Source organism: Heterodontus francisci, chromosome 44, assembly GCF_036365525.1.
Source record: "Heterodontus francisci isolate sHetFra1 chromosome 44, sHetFra1.hap1, whole genome shotgun sequence".
Lineage (NCBI taxonomy): Eukaryota > Metazoa > Chordata > Chondrichthyes > Heterodontiformes > Heterodontidae > Heterodontus > Heterodontus francisci.
This window is the reverse complement of record NC_090414.1, coordinates 23712042-23731746: the sequence shown is the minus strand read 5'-3', so window position 1 is coordinate 23731746 and position 19705 is coordinate 23712042. Positions and strand designations below refer to the sequence as shown.

The 19705-nt window shown below is 57.2% G+C and overlaps 1 protein-coding gene across 1 annotated transcript in view; it reads right to left on the bottom strand.

The window, feature by feature from the left end:
- Nucleotides 1-7775: 7775 nt before the first annotated feature.
- Nucleotides 7776-19705, bottom strand: part of bbs1 (Bardet-Biedl syndrome 1) — a 41588-nt gene continuing 29658 nt past the window's right edge. The window contains 7 exon segments of the mRNA XM_068021411.1: nucleotides 7776-8456; nucleotides 8875-8961; nucleotides 11433-11567; nucleotides 12850-12983; nucleotides 13730-13813; nucleotides 13816-13887; nucleotides 17717-17786. Of these exon segments, the coding sequence (XP_067877512.1) occupies nucleotides 8370-8456; nucleotides 8875-8961; nucleotides 11433-11567; nucleotides 12850-12983; nucleotides 13730-13813; nucleotides 13816-13887; nucleotides 17717-17786 (669 nt within the window). The 3' untranslated portion in view covers nucleotides 7776-8369.

Here is a 19705-nt window from a genome sequence, read left to right as displayed (position 1 = left end):
GGCATCCCACGTGAAGATCCCAGGTGAAACAATGGGATCACTCATATCACATCGGGGGGGGGGGGGCGGGGAACAGGGGAGAAGCAACATCTGGTGGGAAAAGGATGAACTATTCTCCCTCACCCAAACACCAGTGCAGCTGAGAGGTAGAACCAAGCTCTCTGCACCTCAGTTACACATCAGTCTGTGTGTTTATCCATTGAACCACAGGGTGTGTACCAATGGAGGCCCTCACACATCGAACAAAACTTATAAGAGTGATTTCATCCACAGACAGTAACACAGCTTAAACCTCCTCCTTCATATGGATTTACTCACAGATATTCCATCGACAGAGCAGGGGGACGCAGAATCAGGAGAGGGTGCTGATTGGCATGTTTGCTGTGCTCATTGTCGCAAAGTCCAGTCCCCCAGGAGGACACATCCCGGAACTATCTCATTGAAGGATAAAACTCATCGAGGGGCCCAGTCTGAACTTACCCCCTCCTCACCAGCCTGATCAGGAGGGAGACTCACTCTCATCAACTGCAAACATGCATAGGGAGTGATACCAACAAATGGCCCATTTCTCCTCCGTGCCCGGCTTGTACTCCCTCCAAAATTAGAGCCAGGCCGTTCAGGGGTGATGTCAGGAAACACTTCTCGCACAAAGGGAGTGGAAATCTGGATCTCTCTCTCCGAAAAAAGCTGTCGAGGCGGGGGCGGGGGGGGTGTCAATTGGAAATGTCAAACGGGAGATGGATAGATTTTAGTTGGGTGAAGGGGATTAAGGGTTACAGAACCCAGGCGGGGGGGAGATGGAGTTCAGATACAGATCAGCCGGAATCTAATCTAGCAGAACTGACACGTGGGGCTGAATGGCCTCCTCCTGCTCCTGTGTTGGAAAACAAGCAATGAGTGCTGCTCATCAGGAACACAGAAGGAGAGGGGTGAAAGAAAAAAAAAAAACACACAGACGTTAGGGATAAAAAGCTGTCAGACTCCTTCAGAGACGAGCAGCCTCGGTGCCCCTGCCAGTGAAACCAGTGGCATTGTAGGCGGTGTTGTAGACGTCCGTAGGTTTTGTGTGTCGAGGCAAGGATTTCTCCCCTGCTCTGAGCCCTAACTGTATGTCCATTAGGACATAAAAAGGCGTATTGAGGCACTGGGGAAATTACAAAAGGATGATCCCAGAACTGTGAGGTTATCACTATTCAGGAAAGATCGGACAGACTGGGGATCTTTTCTCGAGGAAAGAGAAGGCTGAGGGGGGGACTGATCGAGGGCTTTAAAATGATGAAGGGGGTTCGATAGGGTCAATGTAGAGAAGATGTTTCCACTGCGAGGGGAGACAGAACTAGGGGATCAATATAAGACAGTCACTAATAAATCCAATGGGGAATTCAGGAGAATCTCCTTTCCCAGAGAGTGGGGAGAATGTGGAACTCACTACCACAGGGAGTGGGTGAGGTGAATAGTATCGATATATTTAAGGGGAAGCTGGAAATAACAATGAGGGAGAAAGGAATAGAAGGATATGGTGATAAATAAACCCGCTCCATCTTGCCCTATGATATCCTCGACAGAAGGGCAGGTAGTTCTAATATTGCTTGTACACTCAGTTGACATCACTGGTGTCGGTAAGTTGCAGGAAATTCTCACGTGATCGGATTAGCCATTGAGGTGAAGGCACTTCGAGACTGTACTGAACTGTCTGATTAGGGCAATGAGCTAATCAGATGGTCAATGACTCAATGATTCAGGAGACAGGGTGCAGTGTTCAAATCTGCTCACCGGGAACTGCAACCATCAGCTCTGGGTGTGTGTGTTTGCAATTCTATCGCGCAGAGGCAGCCCTCTTCAGCACATCGAGTCTGTGGCTGACCTTGAATGACCTATCCAGAGTCACTCGCCCTCCACCCCTGTTGTTCCCTGGAGCCAGCATGTGGAAGCGCGCTGCCTGAAGGAAGGGAAGTGAGATTCATTATTAGTAATTGATTGCAAAGGGGAATGGATGAAATAGTTGAAGGAGATTGAGAAAGAGATTTGCAGGGAAGAGCAGGGGGAGTGGATTGAGGATCTTGGTCAGAAGGGATGATGGCAAGAATCGATGCAGGTTCGATGGCTCGATTGCTGGTAGATATGAGATTGAAGGATTAGTAAACTTAGATCAGCGATCTCTCGTCTCAGCGCTCTCGATGGGCGCTCTCTCTATCTCCCTCTCTCTCCATGGGGTGCGCTCTTCTATCTCCCTCTCTCTCTGAGTGGGGCGTGTCCTCTCTCTCATCTCTCGCTCTCGAGCTCTCTGCGGGCATCTATCTCTCTCTCGAGTCGGGGCGTCCTCTATCTCTCTCTCTCAGCGAGGTGTCCTTCTCTTCTTCTCTCTCAGCGAGGTGTCACTCTCTCGTCTCTCTCTCAACGAGGCGTCCTCTCTCTCTCTCGACTCAGCGAGGTCTCTCTCTCTCTCTCTCTCAGCGAGGCGTCCTCTCTCTCTCTCTCTAGCGAGGCGTCCTCTCTCTCTCTCTCTCTCTCAGCGAGGCGTCCTCTCTCTCTCTGCTCATCTCAGCGAGGCGTCCTCTCTCTCTCTCTCTCCTCTCTACTCATCTCGAGGCGTCTCTCTCTCTCTCTCTCTCTCAGCGAGGCGTCCTCTCTCTTCTCTCTCTCTCTCTCTCTCTCAGCGAGGCGTCCTCTCTCTCTCAGCGAGGCGTCTCTCTCTCTCTCTCTCAGCGAGGCGTCCTCTCTCTCTCTCTCTCAGCGAGCGTCCTCTCTCTCTCTCTCTCAGCGAGGCGTCCTCTCTCTCTCTCTCTCTCAGCGAGGCGTCCTCTTCTCTCTCTCTCTCAGCGAGGCGTCCTCTCTCTCTCTCTCTCAGCGGAGGAGTCCTCTCTTCTCTCTCTCAGCGGGGAGTCCTCTCTCTCTCTCAGCGGGGAGTCCTCTCTCTCTCTCTCAGCGGGGAGTCCTCTCTCTCTCTCAGCGGGAGTCCTCTCTCTCTCTCAGCGGGGAGTCCTCTCTCTCTCTCAGCGGGGAGTCCTCTCTCTCCTCTCAGCGGGGAGTCCTCTCTCTCTCTCAGCGGGGAGTCCTCTCTCTCTCTCAGCGGGGAGTCCTCTCTCTCTCAGCGGGGAGTCCTCCTCTCTCTCTCAGCGGGGAGTCCTCTCTCTCTCTCAGCGGGGAGTCCTCTCTCTCTCTCAGCGGGGAGTCCTCTCTCTCTCTCAGCGGGGAGTCCTCTCTCTCTCTCAGCGGGGAGTCCTCTCTCTCTCTCAGCGGGGAGTCCTCTCTCTCTCTCAGCGGGGAGTCTCTCTCTCTCTCAGCGGGGAGTCCTCTCTCTCTCTCAGCGGGGAGTCCTCTCTCTCTCTCAGCGGGGAGTCCTCTCTCTCTCTCTCAGCGGGGAGTCCGCTCTCTCTCTCTCGGGGAGTCCTCTCTCTCTCTCAGCGGGGAGTCCTCTCTCTCTCTCTCAGCGGGGAGTCCTCTCTCTCTCTCAGCGGGGAGTCCTCTCTCTCTCTCAGCGGGGAGTCCTCTTCTGCTCTCTCAGCGGAGGAGTCCTCTCTCCTCTCTCTCACGGGGAGTCCTCTCTCTCTCAGCGGGGAGTCCTCTCTCTCTCTCAGCGGGGAGTCCTCTCTCTCTCTCAGCGGGGAGTCCTCTCTCTCTCTCAGCGGGGTCAGTCTCTGCGTCTCTCTCTCTTCAGCGGGGAGTCTCTCTCTCTCTCTCAGCGGGGAGTCCTCTCTCTCTCTATCTCTCAGCGGGGTGTCCTCTCTCGATCTCTCTCTCAGTGGGTGTCCTCTCTCGATCTCTCTCAGCAGGGTGTCCTCTCTCTCTCTCTCTCTCTCTCTCTCTCTCAGCCTGGTGTCCTCACTCTCTCTCAGCGGGGTGTCCTCACTCTATCTCTCTCTCTCTCAGCGGGGTGTCCTCACTCTATCTCTCTCTCTCTCAGCGGGGTGTCCTCTCGCTATCTCTCTCTCTCAGTGGGGTGTCCTCTCTCTATCTCTCTCTCTCTCAGCGGGGTGTCCTCTCTCTATCTCTCTCTCTCAGCGGGTGTACTCTCTCTATCTCTCTCTCTCAGTGGGGTGTCCTCTCTCTATCTCTCTCTCTCTCAGCGGGGTGTCCTCTCTCTATCTCTCTCTCTCAGCGGGGCGCCCTCTCTCTCTCTCTCTCTTTGAGCACAGCGCTGTCTCTGAGCTGCTGAATAACAGCCAATGCCACTTCAGATCCCAGTTTTAGCCATGCAGCTTTCACAACTCAGCTCAGACACATTAAAAGGTCTCAGCAAAGAACTCCCATTTCTCCAGCTCCGTTCACCCCATCGGGACGTCCCAAAGGCCCTCACAGACAATGAGGGACTTTCTGAAGTGAGGTCACTATTGTAATGTAGGAAACACAGCAACTAATTTATGCACAGCAAGATCCCACAAACAGCAATGTGATAATGACCCGGATCATCTGTTTTTACTGATGTTGGTTGAGGGATAAATACTGTCTCCAGGACACCGGGGAGAACACGCCTGCTCTTCTTCCAATAGTGGCCGTGGGATCTTTTACACCCACCCGAGAGGACAGACAGGGCCTAGGTTTAATGTCTCATCTGAAAGACAGCATCTCTGACAGTGCGGCACTCCCTCAGTACTGACCCTCCGACAGTGCGGCACTCCCTCAGTACTGACCCTCAGACAGTGCGGCACTCCCTCAGTACTGACCCTCAGACAGTGCGGCACTTCCCTCAGTACTGACCCTCCGACAGTGCGGCACTCCCTCAGTACTGACCCTCCGAAAGTGCGGCACTCCCTCAGTACTGACCCTCCGACAGTGCGGCACTCCCTCAGTACTGACCCTCCGACAGTGCGGCACTCCCTCAGTACTGACCCTCCGACAGTGCGGCACTCCCTCAGTACTGACCCTCCGACAGTGGGGCACTCCCTCAGTACTGCCCCTCCGACAGTGCGGCACTCCCTCAGTACTGCCCCTCCGACAGTGCGGCACTCCCTCAGTACTGCCCCTCCGACAGTGCGGCACTCCCTCAGTACTGCCCCTCCGACAGTGCGGCACTCCCTCAGTACTGACCCTCCGACAGTGCGGCACTCCCTCAGTACTGACCCTCCGACAGTGCGGCACTCCCTCAGTACTGACCCTCCGACAGTGCGGCACTCCCTCAGTACTGACCCTCCCGACAGTGCGGCACTCCCTCAGTACTGACCCTCCGACAGTGCGGCACTCCCTCAGTACTGACCCCTCCGACAGTGCGGCACTCCCTCAGTACTGACCCCTCCGACAGTGCGGCACTCCCTCAGTACTGACCCTCCGACAGTGCGGCACTCCCTCAGTACTGCCCCTCCGACAGTGCGGCACTCCCTCAGTACTGCCCCCTCCGACAGTGCGGCACTCCCTCAGTACTGCCCCTCCGACAGTGCGGCACTCCTCTCAGCTCAGTACTGCCCCTCCGACAGTGCGGCACTTCCCTCAGTACTGCCCCTCCGACAGTGCGGCACTCCCTCAGTACTGCCCCTCCGACAGTGCGGCACTCCCTCAGTACTGCCCCTCCGACAGTGCGGCACTCCCTCAGTACTGCCCCCTCCGACAGTGCGGCACTCCCTCAGTACTGCCCCTCCGACAGTGCGGCACTCCCTCAGTACTGCCCCTCCGACAGTGCGGCACTCCCTCAGTACTGCCCCTCCGACAGTGCGGCACTCCCTCAGTACTGCCCCTCCGACAGTGCGGCACTCCCTCAGTACTGCCCCTCCGACAGTGCGGCACTCCCTCAGTACTGCCCCTCCGACAGTGCGGCACTCCCTCAGTACTGCCCCTCCGACAGTGCGGCACTCCCTCAGTACTGCCCCTCCGACAGTGCGGGCACTCCCTCAGTACTGCCCCTCCGACAGTGCGGCACTCCCTCAGTACTGCCCCTCCGACAGTGCGGCACTCCCTCAGTACTGCCCCTCCGACAGTGCGGCACTCCCTCAGTACTGCCCCCTCCGACAGTGCGGCACTCCCTCAGTACTGCCCCTCCGACAGTGCGGCACTCCCTCAGTACTGCCCCTCCGACAGTGCGGCACTCCCTCAGTACTGCCCCCTCCGACAGTGCGGCACTCCCTCAGTACTGCCCCTCCGACAGTGCGGCACTCCCTCAGTACTGCCCCTCCGACAGTGCGGCACTCCCTCAGTACTGCCCCTCCGACAGTGCGGCACTCTCCTCAGTTACTGCCCCTCCGACAGTGCGGCACTCCCTCAGTACTGCCCCTCCGACAGTGCGGCACTCCCTCAGTACTGCCCCTCCGACAGTGCGGCACTCCCTCAGTACTGCCCCTCCGACAGTGCGGCACTCCCTCAGTACTGCCCCTCCGACAGTGCGGCACTCCCTCAGTACTGCCCCTCCGACAGTGCGGCACTCCCTCAGTACTGCCCCTCCGACAGTGCGGCACTCCCTCAGTACTGCCCCCTCCGACAGTGCGGCACTCCCTCAGTACTGCCCCTCCGACAGTGCGGCACTCCCTCAGTACTGCCCCTCCGACAGTGCGGCACTCCCTCAGTACTGCCCCTCCGACAGTGCGCACTCCCTCAGTACTGCCCCTCCGACAGTGCGGCACTCCCTCAGTACTGCCCCTCCGACAGTGCGGCACTCCCTCAGTACTGCCCCTCCGACAGTGCGGCACTCCCTCAGTACTGCCCCTCCGACAGTGCGGCACTCCCTCAGTACTGCCCCCTCCGACAGTGCGGCACTCCCTCAGTACTGCCCCTCCGACAGTGCGGCACTCCCTCAGTACTGCCCCTCCGACAGTGCGGCACTCCCTCAGTACTGCCCCTCCGACAGTGCGGCACTCCCTCAGTACTGCCCCTCCGACAGTGCGGCACTCCCTCAGTACTGCCCCTCCGACAGTGCGGCACTCCCTCAGTACTGCCCCTCCGACAGTGCGGCACTCCCTCAGTACTGACCCTCCGACAGTGCGGCACTCCCTCAGTACTGACCCTCCGACAGTGCGGCACTCCCTCAGTACTGACCCTCCGACAGTGCGGCACTCCCTCAGTACTGCCCCTCCGACAGTGCGGCACTCCCTCAGTACTGCCCCTCCGACAGTGCGGCACTCCCTCAGTACTGCCCCTCCGACAGTGCGGCACTCCCTCAGTACTGCCCCTCCGACAGTGCGGCACTCCCTCAGTACTGCCCCTCCGACAGTGCGGCACTCCCTCAGTACTGCCCCTCCGACAGTGCGGCACTTCCCTCAGTACTGCCCCTCCGACAGTGCGGCACTCCCTCAGTACTGCCCCCTCCGACAGTGCGGCACTCCCTCAGTACTGCCCCTCCGACAGTGCGGCACTCCCTCAGTACTGCCCCTCCGACAGTGCGGCACTCCCTCAGTACTGCCCCTCCGACAGTGCGGGCACTCCCTCAGTACTGCCCCTCCGACAGTGCGGCACTCCCTCAGTACTGCCCCTCCGACAGTGCGGCACTCCCTCAGTACTGCCCCTCCGACAGTGCGGCACTCCCTCAGTACTGCCCCTCCGACAGTGCGGCACTCCCTCAGTACTGCCCCTCCGACAGTGCGGCACTCCCTCAGTACTGCCCCTCCGACAGTGCGGCACTCCCTCAGTACTGCCCCTCCGACAGTGCGGCACTCCCTCAGTACTGCCCCTCCGAGCAGTGCGGCACTCCCTCAGTACTGCCCCTCCGACAGTGCGGCACTCCCTCAGTACTGCCCCTCGACAGTGCGGCGCTCCCTCAGTCCTGACCTGGGGTGCGTCAGTTCAGCAGTGTATCGGGGTGTGTGAGCTGAGCAGTATCTTGTGGTCCCTGAAGTGATAACATCTTCACATGGTTGAAATGTGATAGCATGTACATTTTATAACGGTTCCCATCCTTAAAGAAACATTTGTGCTCTATTTTAACAGTTTAAACTCTATTGTAGTGTCTGGATTGAGTTTCGAACATCAGGCATCTATGCTGCAGCTGCTCCTCTGTCTATTAATTACTTCAGCGAGTACTGACATTGCTTTAGCACCTTTCACCCCCTCAGGACGATCCAATGCCACTCACAGCCAATGAAGTACTTTTGAAGTGTGGTCTCTGTTGTAATGTTGGAAACACAGCTGCCGGTTTCCGCACAGGTAGATCCCACTGTCAGCAATGTGATAATGACCCGGATCATCTGTTTTTAGTGATGTTGGTTGAGGGATAAAATATTGTCCCCAGGACAGCGGGGAGAACTCCCCTGCTCTTCTTCCAATAGTGTCCGTGGGATCTTCCACATTTCTCCGATTGGGGGCCTGTTGAAAGCTGAAGCGTCCCGTTGGTTGGGGTGGGAACGTTCCTTCGGGAGCAGCGAATGGGGTCACGGGGAAATTGGGCGGTGGCCCCCTCCCCCCCCCCCCCGCCTCTCCAAACGGATTCAGGTGCTGGGATCTCCCTCTGGTCAGCCCACGAGCAGCCCTTCGCTGACTGGCATGTGGATGTGAGCAGTCAGCAGGGGCACACACCTTCCCGCACGCAGCACAAACACCTGCAGAAACAGAAAGGGGAGGCCCGCATCAGCCGCCACTCGCCGCCGTTCCGCTCACCGTCCTCTCTACGTCAACGCAAGCTGTCGAAGGTACGAAGCTGGTCCCCGCCGGGAAAAGGTGCAAGGCAGACACCCAGCACGCACCGGAGATGTCCACCCACTGATCGGACCCTGTACGGGGTCAGTGTGGAGCCGGCCAATCTCAGCCAGGAATGGCCGGGTGGGTATGGGACCATACAGCGATGCCCTCCCCGAGTCGAAGAGCCCACCTATTGGCACTCTGGCACTGGAGTCAGCCAGCTGCAGGACACTGGTGCCAGCGTTACCCAACGCCCCCCTCCGCACCCCCCACCACCCACCTCCTCCAGCCAGCACCTTCAGAAGGGCAGGGTAGCAGTGCATGCTCTCTCAACCTTACCTTGATGGTATCGGAGATCCCTCTGTCACTGAGACACTGCACAAACGTCTCGATGGGATAGGTCAGCCCGGGCACCAGCATGGGGACCTGGAATATTCAATTCAGAGTGAGTTAGACAGCCAGAGAGCTGGCCATGCAATCTTTCCTGAAGAGGTACTCATAGTCAGTCCTCACACACACAGCCGAGCCAAGTAGAATCACTGAACTATTACAGGGAGCCTCACAGTTTACCACAGGCAGCGTAGCAGCCCTCACTGGAGAGGGCTTTCATCTCCCAGTGTGCTCCACACCCTCTCCCTCTCTCTCTCACAGCAGGTCCTAAGTTTGAGCCCGACGCCAGAGACCCGAGTACCCTAATCCAGGCCGACACTTCCACTGCCAGTACTGAGGGAGCGCCCCGCTGTCGGAGGGTCAGTACTGAGGGAGCGCCCCGCTGTCGGAGGGTCAGTACTGAGGGAGCGCCCCCGCTGTCGGAGGGTCAGTACTGAGGGAGCGCCCCGCTGTCGGAGGGTCAGTACTGAGGGAGCGCACCCGCTGTCGGAGGGTCAGTACTGAGGGAGCGCCCCGCTGTCGGAGGGTCAGTACTGAGGGAGCGCCCCGCTGTCGGAGGGTCAGTACTGAGGGAGCGCCCCGCTGTCGGAGGGTCAGTACTGAGGGAGCGCCCCGCTGTCGGAGGGTCAGTACTGAGGGAGCGCCACACTGTCGGAGGGTCAGTACTGAGGGAGCGCCCCCGCTGTCGGAGGGTCAGTACTGAGGGAGCGCCCCGCTGTCGGAGGGTCAGTACTGAGGGAGCGCCCCGCTGTCGGAGGGTCAGTACTGAGGGAGCGCCCCGCTGTCGGAGGGTCAGTACTGAGGGAGCGCCCCCGCTGTCGGAGGTCAGTACTGAGGGAGAGCTGCACTGTCAGAGGGTCAGTACTGAGGGAGCGCCCCGCTGTCGGAGGGTCAGTACTGAGGGAGCGCCCCGCTGCCGGAGGGTCAGTACTGAGGGAGCGCTGCACTGTCGGAGGGTCAGTACTGAGGGAGTGCTGCACTGTCGGAGGGTCAGTAATGAGGGAGTGCAGCACTGTCGGAGGGTCAGTACTGTGGGAGTGCTGCACTGTCGGAGGGTCAGTACTGAGGGAGCGCCGCACTGTCGGAGGGTCAGTACTGAGGGAGCGCCGCACTGTCGGAGGGTCAGTACTGAGGGAGCGCCGCACTGTCGGAGGGTCAGTACTGAGGGAGCGCCGCACTGTCGGAGGGGTCAGTTCTGAGGGAGCGCCGCACTGTCGGAGGGTCAGTACTGAGGGAGCACCGCACTGTCGGAGGGGTCAGTACTGAGGGAGCACTGCACTGTCGGAGGGTCAGTACTGAGGGAGCACTGCACTGTCGGAGGGTCAGTACTGAGGGAGTGCTGCACTGTCGGAGAGGGTCAGTACTGAGGGAGCGCCGCACTGTCGGAAGGGTCAGTACTGAGGGAGCACCGCACTGTCGAAGGGTCAGTACTGAGGGAGTGCTGCACTGTCGGAGGGTCAGTACTGAGGGAGCACCGCACTGTCGGAGGGGTCAGTACTGAGGGAGCACTGCACTGTCGGAGGGTCAGTACTGAGGGAGTGCTTGCACTGTCGGAGGTGCCGTCTTTCAGATGAGACATTAAACCGAGGCCCCCGTCTGCCCTCTCGGGTGGGTGTAAAAGATCCCACGGCCACTATTGGAAGAAGAGCAGGGGAGTTCTCCCCGGTGTCCTGGGGACAATATGTATCCCTCAACCAACATCACTAAAAACAGGTGATCCGGGCCATCATCACATGGCTGTTTGTGGGATCTTGCTGTGCGCAAACTGGCTGCCGCATTTCCTACTTGAAAGCAATGTTGACATTTCAGATATTGGCTGGGAATTGCTGTGGACGGTCCGGAGGTTGCGAAAGGAGCTGGGGAGATGCAAGTCCTCTCTTTCAGCTGGGAACCTGCTCCATCCGTCAGTCAGCCTGACTGCCGGACTGTGGTGACGGCGTGGCTCCACACTTCCCCATTGTACAGTCACAGGATTTACTCTGTTCCTGAAAGGACATTCATTCAACTAGTCTGCTCCTGCCACAAGGTACGTGCAGCCCAAGGGACAGGATCACGCGCTTCACATTCTGCCCTTCGGGTGCTGACTCACACTGACGCACGGTTCCCCATGCTCAGGCTCTCCCCTGTGACTCCTCCTCCACCCCCCCCCCCCCCCCCCCACCGCAGCCCATGAGCGGCCACGCGACGAACCCGGGCGCGGGCTGACAGGCTATTCGACTGCAGCAGGAAGCGATGTCCTCTTCACGCCCCCGAGCCCCTCCTCGAACCTGTGGTCGTTCTGAGCAACTCAGCTACTCCATTACTGCCCCCACATCCCCGCCGCCACCCCCCCCCACCCCCCGCCCTTTCGTGTCAGAACAGACGGCAAACCAAATCCGGGACCTTCCTGTGCAGACTGGACGGACTGGCACGAGGAGATACCCGAGGAGTTTTCACCACTGACCAGAACACCCCCCCCCACCCCACACCAAACTCCTCCCCGAATCATTTGGAAAGTTGTTTCCCACCTTAAAGAAGCCCCTCCTAATGGAGTACAGATTCTCATCGTACAGGAAGCTGATCTGGAGGTTGATGACCGGTCGGGTGGCTGAGGTGTTCTGTATGTTCAGGGTCAACTTGAACGCTGGGCCTATGCCCTGCACCTGGGTGGAGACAGAGACAGTACCGACATTTCAATAACACCCCTCAGTTTTCAAAATCACTTCCACCCCCCAGGCCTCAACTCCGAGTTACCCCCCAGCCTCAACTCCGAGTTACCCCCCCAGGCCTCAACTCCCGGAGTTACCCCCCCAGGCCTCAACTCCCGGAGTTACCCCCCCAGCCTCAACTCCCGGAGTTACCCCCCCCAGGCCTCAACTCCCGGAGTTACCCCCCCAGGCCTCAACTCCCGGAGTTACCCCCCCCAGGCCTCAACTCCCGGAGTTACCCCCCCAGGCCTCAACTCCCGGAGTTACCCCCCCCAGGCCTCAACTCCCGGAGTTACCCCCCCAGGCCTCAACTCCCGGAGTTACCACCCCCAGGCCTCAACTCCCGGAGTTACCCCCCCAGGCCTCAACTCCCGGAGTTTACCCCCCCAGGCCTCAACTCCCGGAGTTATCCCCCCAGGCCTCAACTCCCGGAGTTATCCCCCCAGGCCTCAACTCCCGGAGTTATCCCCCCAGGCCTCAACTCCCGGAGTTATCCCCCCAGGCCTCAACTCCCGGAGTTATCCCCCCAGGCCTCAACTCCCTGAGTTATCCCCCCAGGCCTCAACTCCCTGAGTTATCCCCCAGGCCTCAACTCCCTGAGTTACCCCCCCAGGCCTCAACTCCCTGAGTTATCCCCCCCCGGCCTCAACTTCCTGAGTTACCCCCCCAGGCCTCAACTCCCGGAGTTACCCCCCCAGGCCTCAACTCCCGGAGTTAACCCCCGAACCCAGGCCTCAACTCCCGGAGTTAACCCCCCAGGCCTCAACTCCCGGAGTTAACCCCCCAGGCCTCAACTCCCAGAGTTACCCCCCCAGGCCTCAACCCCCAGAATTACCCCCCCAGGCCTCAACTCCCAGAGTTACCCCCCCAGGCCTCAACTCCCAGAGTTACCCCCCCCAGGCCTCAACTCCCAGAGTTACCGCCCCAGGTCTCAGGGTCAGGAGGTACCCCCCCACTCCCCAACCAGGCCTTAACCGCAGGGTTCCTCACCAGGCCTCAACTCGAGGGGTTACCCCCAGGACCCCAGGAGTTAGCCCCTCCCAGGCCTCAACTGGAGGGGCTCCTCCCCAGCCACTACTCACTATGCCTCAACTACCAAATGAGCTGTTTAAATAGACTCAGTGACAATGTATCAACAGACTGATTCTCTTGGCTGACATGCCTTTATCATGTACCCAGCCCAGGAGCAAGAGGTTCCATGAAAAGCCCCTCCCACACAGGAAGGGAAGAGACTCACCACCGCATTCATCTTCAGCGGCTCCTTGAGGTCGGCAGAGACCGGCGCCAGGCTTGCTTCGAGCACCTTGGCGTATTCCCGGGCCACTCTGAGACGCAGGCGGTACAAGTCCATCTGGAAGGCCCTGTGCATAGCTTTTAACAGGAAAGGGGGGGATGTGAGCGGGAGGGGGGAGGGAATAACACACGTCAGTCAATGGTCAACATATCACCAGCATAATGAGCTCGTCTATAATAACCTGGATGAGAGGCAGGACACACAGCCATCAGTCTGCAGAGTCTACTTAAAGAGTCAACACGAACTGCAGCAAACAGAGCTCATGACCAAAACTACAGCAACATCTCCCGATAGGAGCAGGGAGATTTCTCCAGCAGAATGCAGTCAGTGGAGGACAGTCCATGTGCTGCAACAAGGAAATTAAAAGCCTTCTGACCCGTCGCCGGTCCCATTCAGATTTTGTTCCAACGGGTTTCGATTATCAAGGAGGTTAGAGACTGACGTTTATTTCCAGTGGGGGCTGAAGGGAGTGTGGTTAAAACAAATGCAGCACATTGTGACCCCACTATTCCCAGTTAGAATGGAGCTGAGTGGGTAATTGCCCCATCACTCATGCCTGGAGCCCACACTGCTGTCAGTGATTTTATGCACATTATTTATATCACATGACTATCCTCCACTGACTGCATTCTGCTGGAGAAATAACCCTGCTTTTATTGGAAGATGTTGCTGTAGTTCCGGTCATGATTTCTGTTTGCTGTAGCTCGTACTGACTCTTTAAATAGGTGAGGTGAGGATCTGGGATGGCTCAGTCAGAGCCCGTGGCGTCACCGCCCTCAGCCAGACCCCAGGGACGGGCGGGAGCAGCTGGTTTAACGCTCACCCGCAGCGTTCTCCCGTTCCCGTAGCGTCTGATCCACGTAGAGCTTGGTTTTCTTCGGAACGTTTAGTTTAATGCTCTGGGCCAGGGAGGCCCGGGACTGGTGTCCTTGTCTTCGAAGACTGCCGTCCTCTTCAGGATCTTAATGATTAACGCACCGCCTGGGGAGAGGTGAGGAAACACCATTAGTGAAAGAACACACTGACAAAGGCTCTTGCAGTGACCAGTCCAAGAGAAAAAGCAGCCGAACAAATGACGACAGCTGGTTTCCTGAGCACAGGCCCATTCTCAATACAGAGCCAATGAGATAGTCACAAACTCAATGCCTGATCTGTACTCATTTACCTGGTCTCAGCTGTCATATAGCCTCGGGCGCAACAATCTAGGCAGTGAGAGCGCGCGGCGTGTGCGCGAGACACATCCTGCGGCACATGCGCGGGGGACAGCCCCGTAAACTGAGAGAGGGGAATATACAGCAAGACCTGGGTGTTCTCGTACACCAGTCGCTGAAGGTAAGCATGCAGGTGCAACAGGTGGTAAAAAGGGCAAATGGTATGTTGGTCTTCATAGCGAAAGGATTCGAGTACAGGAGCAATGTCTTGCTGCAATTATACAGGGCCTTGGTGAGGCCACAGCTGGAATATTGTGTGCAGTTTTTGTCTCCTTATCTGAGGAAGGATGTTCTTGCTATACAGGGAGTGCAGCGAAGGTTTACCAGACTGATTCCTGGATGGTGGGACTGATGTATGAGGAGAGATTGAGTCGGTTAGGATTATATTTGCTGCAGTTCAGAAAAGTGAGGGGGGAAATCTCATAGAAACCTATAAAATTCTAACAGGACTTGACAGGATAGATGCAGGAAGGATGTTCCCGATGGTGGGGGAGTCCAGAACCAGGGGTCATAGTCTAAGGATACGGGGTAAACCTTTCAGGACTGAGATGAGGAGAAATTTCTTCACCCAGAGAGTGGTGAACCTGTGGAATTCACTACCACAGAAAGCAGTTGAGGCTAAAACATTGTATGTTTTCAAGAAGGAGTTAGAAATAGCTCTTGGACCAAATGGGATCAAAGGATATGGGGAGAAAGCGGGAACAGGTTACTGAGTTGGATGATCAGCCATGATCATAATGAATAGCGGAGCAGACTCAAGGGGCCGAATGGCCTACTCCTGCTCCTATTTTCTGTGTTTCTATGTGGCGTGTGAGTGAGACACGGCATGCACATCTGCAACTGGGAGCGTGTGCTGGTGTATGAACTCACGAGAGATGGAGAGCTAGAGTCTGTGTGAGCGCACGAGAGTGAGTGTGAGTATATTTCCCCTGGTGTCCACTCCTTCCTGCTAATGCAGTGACCAGGCTGGACTCTGTGTGTGAGAGACTGTGTGTGAGAGCCTGTGTGTGAGAGCCTGTGTGTGAGAGCCTGTGTGTGAGAGCCTGTGTGTGAGAGCCTGTGTGTGAGAGACTGTGTGTGAGAGACTGTGTGTGAGAGACTGTGTGTGAGAGACTGTGTGTGAGAGACTGTGTGTGAGAGCCTGTGTGTGAGAGCCTGTGTGTGAGAGCCTGTGTGTGAGAGACTGTGTGTGAGAGACTGTGTGTGAGAGACTGTGTGTGACTGCGTGACCTTGTGTGCGACCCTGTATGTTTGTGTGTGAGAGACTGTGTGTGTGAGAGACTGTGTGTGTGAGAGACTGTGTGTGTGAGAGACTGTGTGTGTGAGAGACTGTGTGTGTGAGAGACTGTGTGTGTGAGAGACTGTGTGTGTGAGAGACTGTGTGTGTGAGAGACTGTGTGTGTGAGAGACTGTGTGTGACTGCGTGACCTTGTGGTGCTGCCTACCACAATCGAACAGCCCGCCAATACTCTCCAATTGGACTCACACAGTCTATTTGGCGGTGTTCTGGGGTGGGCCCGGTACTGGTCGGACTGCCAAACCAAACCATATCAGAGCCTGAGGAGGAGAGAACGAGTGAAAATTGCTCACACCGACCTGACCTGGAACACACCCAGCTCACCTGGGGCCTCTTGTGGCTGATGCCTGCCATTGCAGCACACCAACACAAGACTGCCTTTTCCACCTATTGCTGTACCTGTCCTGGGCGTGTTTGATGGGGACAGTGTAGAGGGAGCTTTCCTCTGTATCTAACCCCGTACTGTACCTGTCCTGGGAGTGTTTGATGGGGGACAGTATAGAGGGAGCTTTACTCTGTATCTAACCCCCGTACTGTACCTGTCCTGGGAGTGTTTGATGGGGGACAGTATAGAGGGAGCTTTACTCTGTATCTAACCCCCGTACTGTCCCTGTCCTGGGAGTGTTTGATAGGGGACAGTATAGAGGGAGCTTTACTCTGTATCTAACCCCGTACTGTACCTGTCCTGGGAGTGTTTGATGGGGGACAGTATAGAGGGAGCTTTACTCTGTATCTAACCCCCATGCTATACCTGTCCTGGGACTGTTTGATGGGGACAGTGTAGAGGGAGCTTTACTCTGTATCTAACCCCCGTACTGTACCTGAGCTGGGAGTGTTTGATGGGGACAGTGTAGAGGGAGCTTTACTCTGTAGCTAACCCCGTACTGTACTTGTCCTGGGACTGTTTGATGGGGACAGTGTAGAGGGAGCTTTACTCTGTATCTAACCCCGTACTGTACCTGTCCTGGGAGTGTTTGATGGGGACAGTGTAGAGGGAGCTTTACTCTGTATCTAACCCCCCGTACTGTACCTGTCCTGGGAGTGTTTGATGGGGGACAGTGTAGAGGGAGCTTTACTCTGTATCTAACCCCCATGCTATACCTGTCCTGGGACTGTTTGATGGGGACAGTGCAGAGGGAGCTTTACTCTGTATCGAACCCCGTTTTTTTTTTGTTTTTTTTTTTTTTTTCTTTTTTTTTTTCCCATGCTGTACTTGTCCTGGGAGTGTTTGATGTGGACAGTGCAGAGGGAGCTTTACTCTGTATCTAACCCCGTGCTGTACCTGTCCTGAGAGTGTTGGCAATCCCCCTCACTAATATTGATCAGAATAAAATTCAAAATAGAGAAAAAGAATGAGCTCATGCGAGAAAAGGGAGCAAGTAAACAAGTGAGAGCGAGAGACAGCGACAGAGAGAGAAAGAGAGACACACACTCAGACAAAGAGCGAAAGAGAGGGACAGAGTGAGAGGGAGAGAGAGAGAGAGAAACAGACAGACAGAAAGAGAGGGACAGGGAGAGGGCGAGGGCGGGGAGCGAGAGGGCAAGGGCGGGGAGCGAGAGGGGGAGGGCGGGGAGCGAGAGGGGGAGGGCGGGGAGCGAGAGGGGGAGGCGGGGAGCGAGAGGGGGAGGGCGGGGAGCGAGAGGGGGGAGGGCGGGGAGCGAGAGGGGGAGGGCGGGGAGCGAGAGGGGGGAGGGGAGCGAGAGGGGGGAGGTGGAGCGAGAGGGGGAGGGGAGGGGAGCGAGAGGGGGGAGCGAGAGGGGGAGGGGGAGCGTGAGGGGGGAGGGGGGAGGCGTGAGGGGGGAGGGGGGAGCGTGAGGGGGAGGGGGAGCGTGAGGGGGGGGAGCGAGAGAGGGGGGGAGCCAGAGAGGGGGGGGAGCCAGAGAGAGGGGGAGCCAGAGAGAGGGGGAGCCAGAGAGAGGGGGAGCCAGAGAGAGGGGGAGCCAGAGAGAGGGGGAGCCAGAGAGAGGGGGAGCCAGAGAGAGGGGGAGCGAGAGAGAGGGGGAGCGAGAGAGAGGGGGAGCGAGAGAGAGAGGGAGCGAGAGAGAGAGGGAGAGGGAGAGGGAGAAAGAGAGAGACAGAGAGAGACAGAAAGAGAGAGACAGAAAGAGAGAGACAGAAAGAGAGAGACAGAAAGAGAGAGACAGAGAGAGAGAGACAGAAAGAGAGAGACAGAAGAGAGAGACAGAAAGAGAGAGACAGAAAGAGAGAGACAGAAAGAGAGAGACAGAAAGAGAGAGACAGAAAGAACGACAGAGAGGGAGACACACACACACAGGCAGAGAGAGACAGAGAGAGTCTCACCTTTAGTTGTCATGATGAGTGTCCCATCTTCCCGTCCGTACCTGCCGAAACATAGGCTGGTCACCACATCCTGGGACAAAGGATGGGCAGAGAGAGCAGTGATTAGCACTGTGTGTCTCACTGAATTCAGCAGCAGGATAAAGTGCTGCGATTCCCTCTCTGCGTCATATGAGGGAGGGAGTCAGGCGCTGGGGCCTGCAAATCACACTGCACAGTAAACCCTGCCCTTTAAACCCTGAATATTTCAAACAACTTGCCTTTATATAACATCTTTAATGTCCAAAGGAGTTCGTACTGGAGTGTCATCAAGCAAATTTTGACCCCGAGCCACATAAGGAGATATTAGGGACAGGCGACCAAAAGCTCGGTCAAAGAGGTCGGTTTTTAAGGAGCGTCTTAAAGGAGGAGAGAGAGTAGCGGAGAGGTTTAGGGAGGGAATTCCAGAGCTTAGGGCCCCAGGCAGCTGAAGGCACGGCCGCCAATGGTGGAGCGATGGGAATCGGGGGATGGACAAGAGGGCGGAATTGGAGGAGCGCAGAGATCTCGGAGTGTTGTAGGGGCTGGAGGAGGTTACAGTGACAGGGAGGGTTGTAGAGGCTGGAGGAGGTTACAGAGATAGGGAGGGTTGTAGGGGGCTGGAGGAGGTTACAGAGATAGGGAGGGTTGTAGGGGCTGGAGGAGGTTACAGAGATAGGGAGGGTTGTCGGGGCTGCAGGAGGTTACAGAGATAGGGAGGGTTGGAGGGGCTGGAAGAGGTTACAGAGATAGGGAGGGTTGTAGAGGCTGGAGGAGGTTACAGAGATAGGGAGGGTTGGAGGGTCTGCAGGAGGTTACAGAGATAGGGAGGGTTGGAGGGGGCTGGAAGAGGTTACAGAGATAGGGAGGGTTGTAGAGGCTGGAGGAGGTTACAGAGATAAGGAGGGTTGGAGGGGCTGCAGGAGGTTACACAGAGATAGGGAGGGCTGTAGGGGCTGGAGGAGGTTACAGAGATAGGGAGGGTGTAGGGGCTGGAGGAGGTTACAGAGATGGGGAGGGTTGTAGGGGCTGGAGGAGGTTACAGAGATAGGGAGGATTGTAGGGGTTGGAGGAGGTTACAGAGATAGGGAGGGTTGTAGGGGCTGGAGGAGGTTACAGAGACAGGGAGTGTTGTAGGGGCTGGAGGAGGTTCCAGTGACGGGGAGGGGTTGTAGCGGCTGGAGGAGGTTACAGTGACAGGAGGGTTGTAGAGGCTGGAGGAGGTTACAGAGATAGGGAGGGTTGTAGGGGGCTGGAGGAGGTTACAGAGATAGGGAGGGTTGTCGGGGCTGGAGGAGTTACAGAGATAGGGAGGGTTGGAGGTGGCTGGAGGAGGTTACAGAAATAGGGAGGGTTGTAGGGACTGCAGGAGGTTACAGAGATAGGGAGGGTTGGAGGGGCTTGAAGAGGTAACAGAGATAAGGAGGGTTGGAGGGGCTGCGGGAGGTTACACAGAGATAGGGAGGGCTGTCGGGGCTGGAGGAGGTTACAGAGATAGGGAGGGTGTAGGGGCTGGAGGAGGTTACAGAGATGGGGAGGGTTGTAGGGGCTGGAGGAGGTTACAGAGATAGGGAGGGTTGGAAGGGCTGCAGGAGGTTACAGAGATAGGGAGGTTTGGAGGGGCTGGAAGAGGTTACAGAGATAGGGAGTGTTGTGGAGGCTGGAGGAGGTTACAGAGATAAGGTGGGTTGGAGGGGGCTGCAGGAGGTTACACAGAGATAGGGAGGGCTGTCGGGGCTGGAGGAGGTTACAGAGATCGGGAGGGTTGTCGGGGCTGGAGGAGGTTACAGAGATAGGGAGGGTTGTAGTGGCTGGAGGAGGTTACAGAGATAGGGAAGGTTGTAGGGGCTGGAGGAGGTTACAGAGATAGGGAGGGTTGTAGGGGCTGGAGGAGGTTACAGAGATAGGGAGGGTTGTAGGGGCTGGAGGAGGTTACAGAGATAGGGAGGGTTGTAGGGGCTGGAGGAGGTTTCA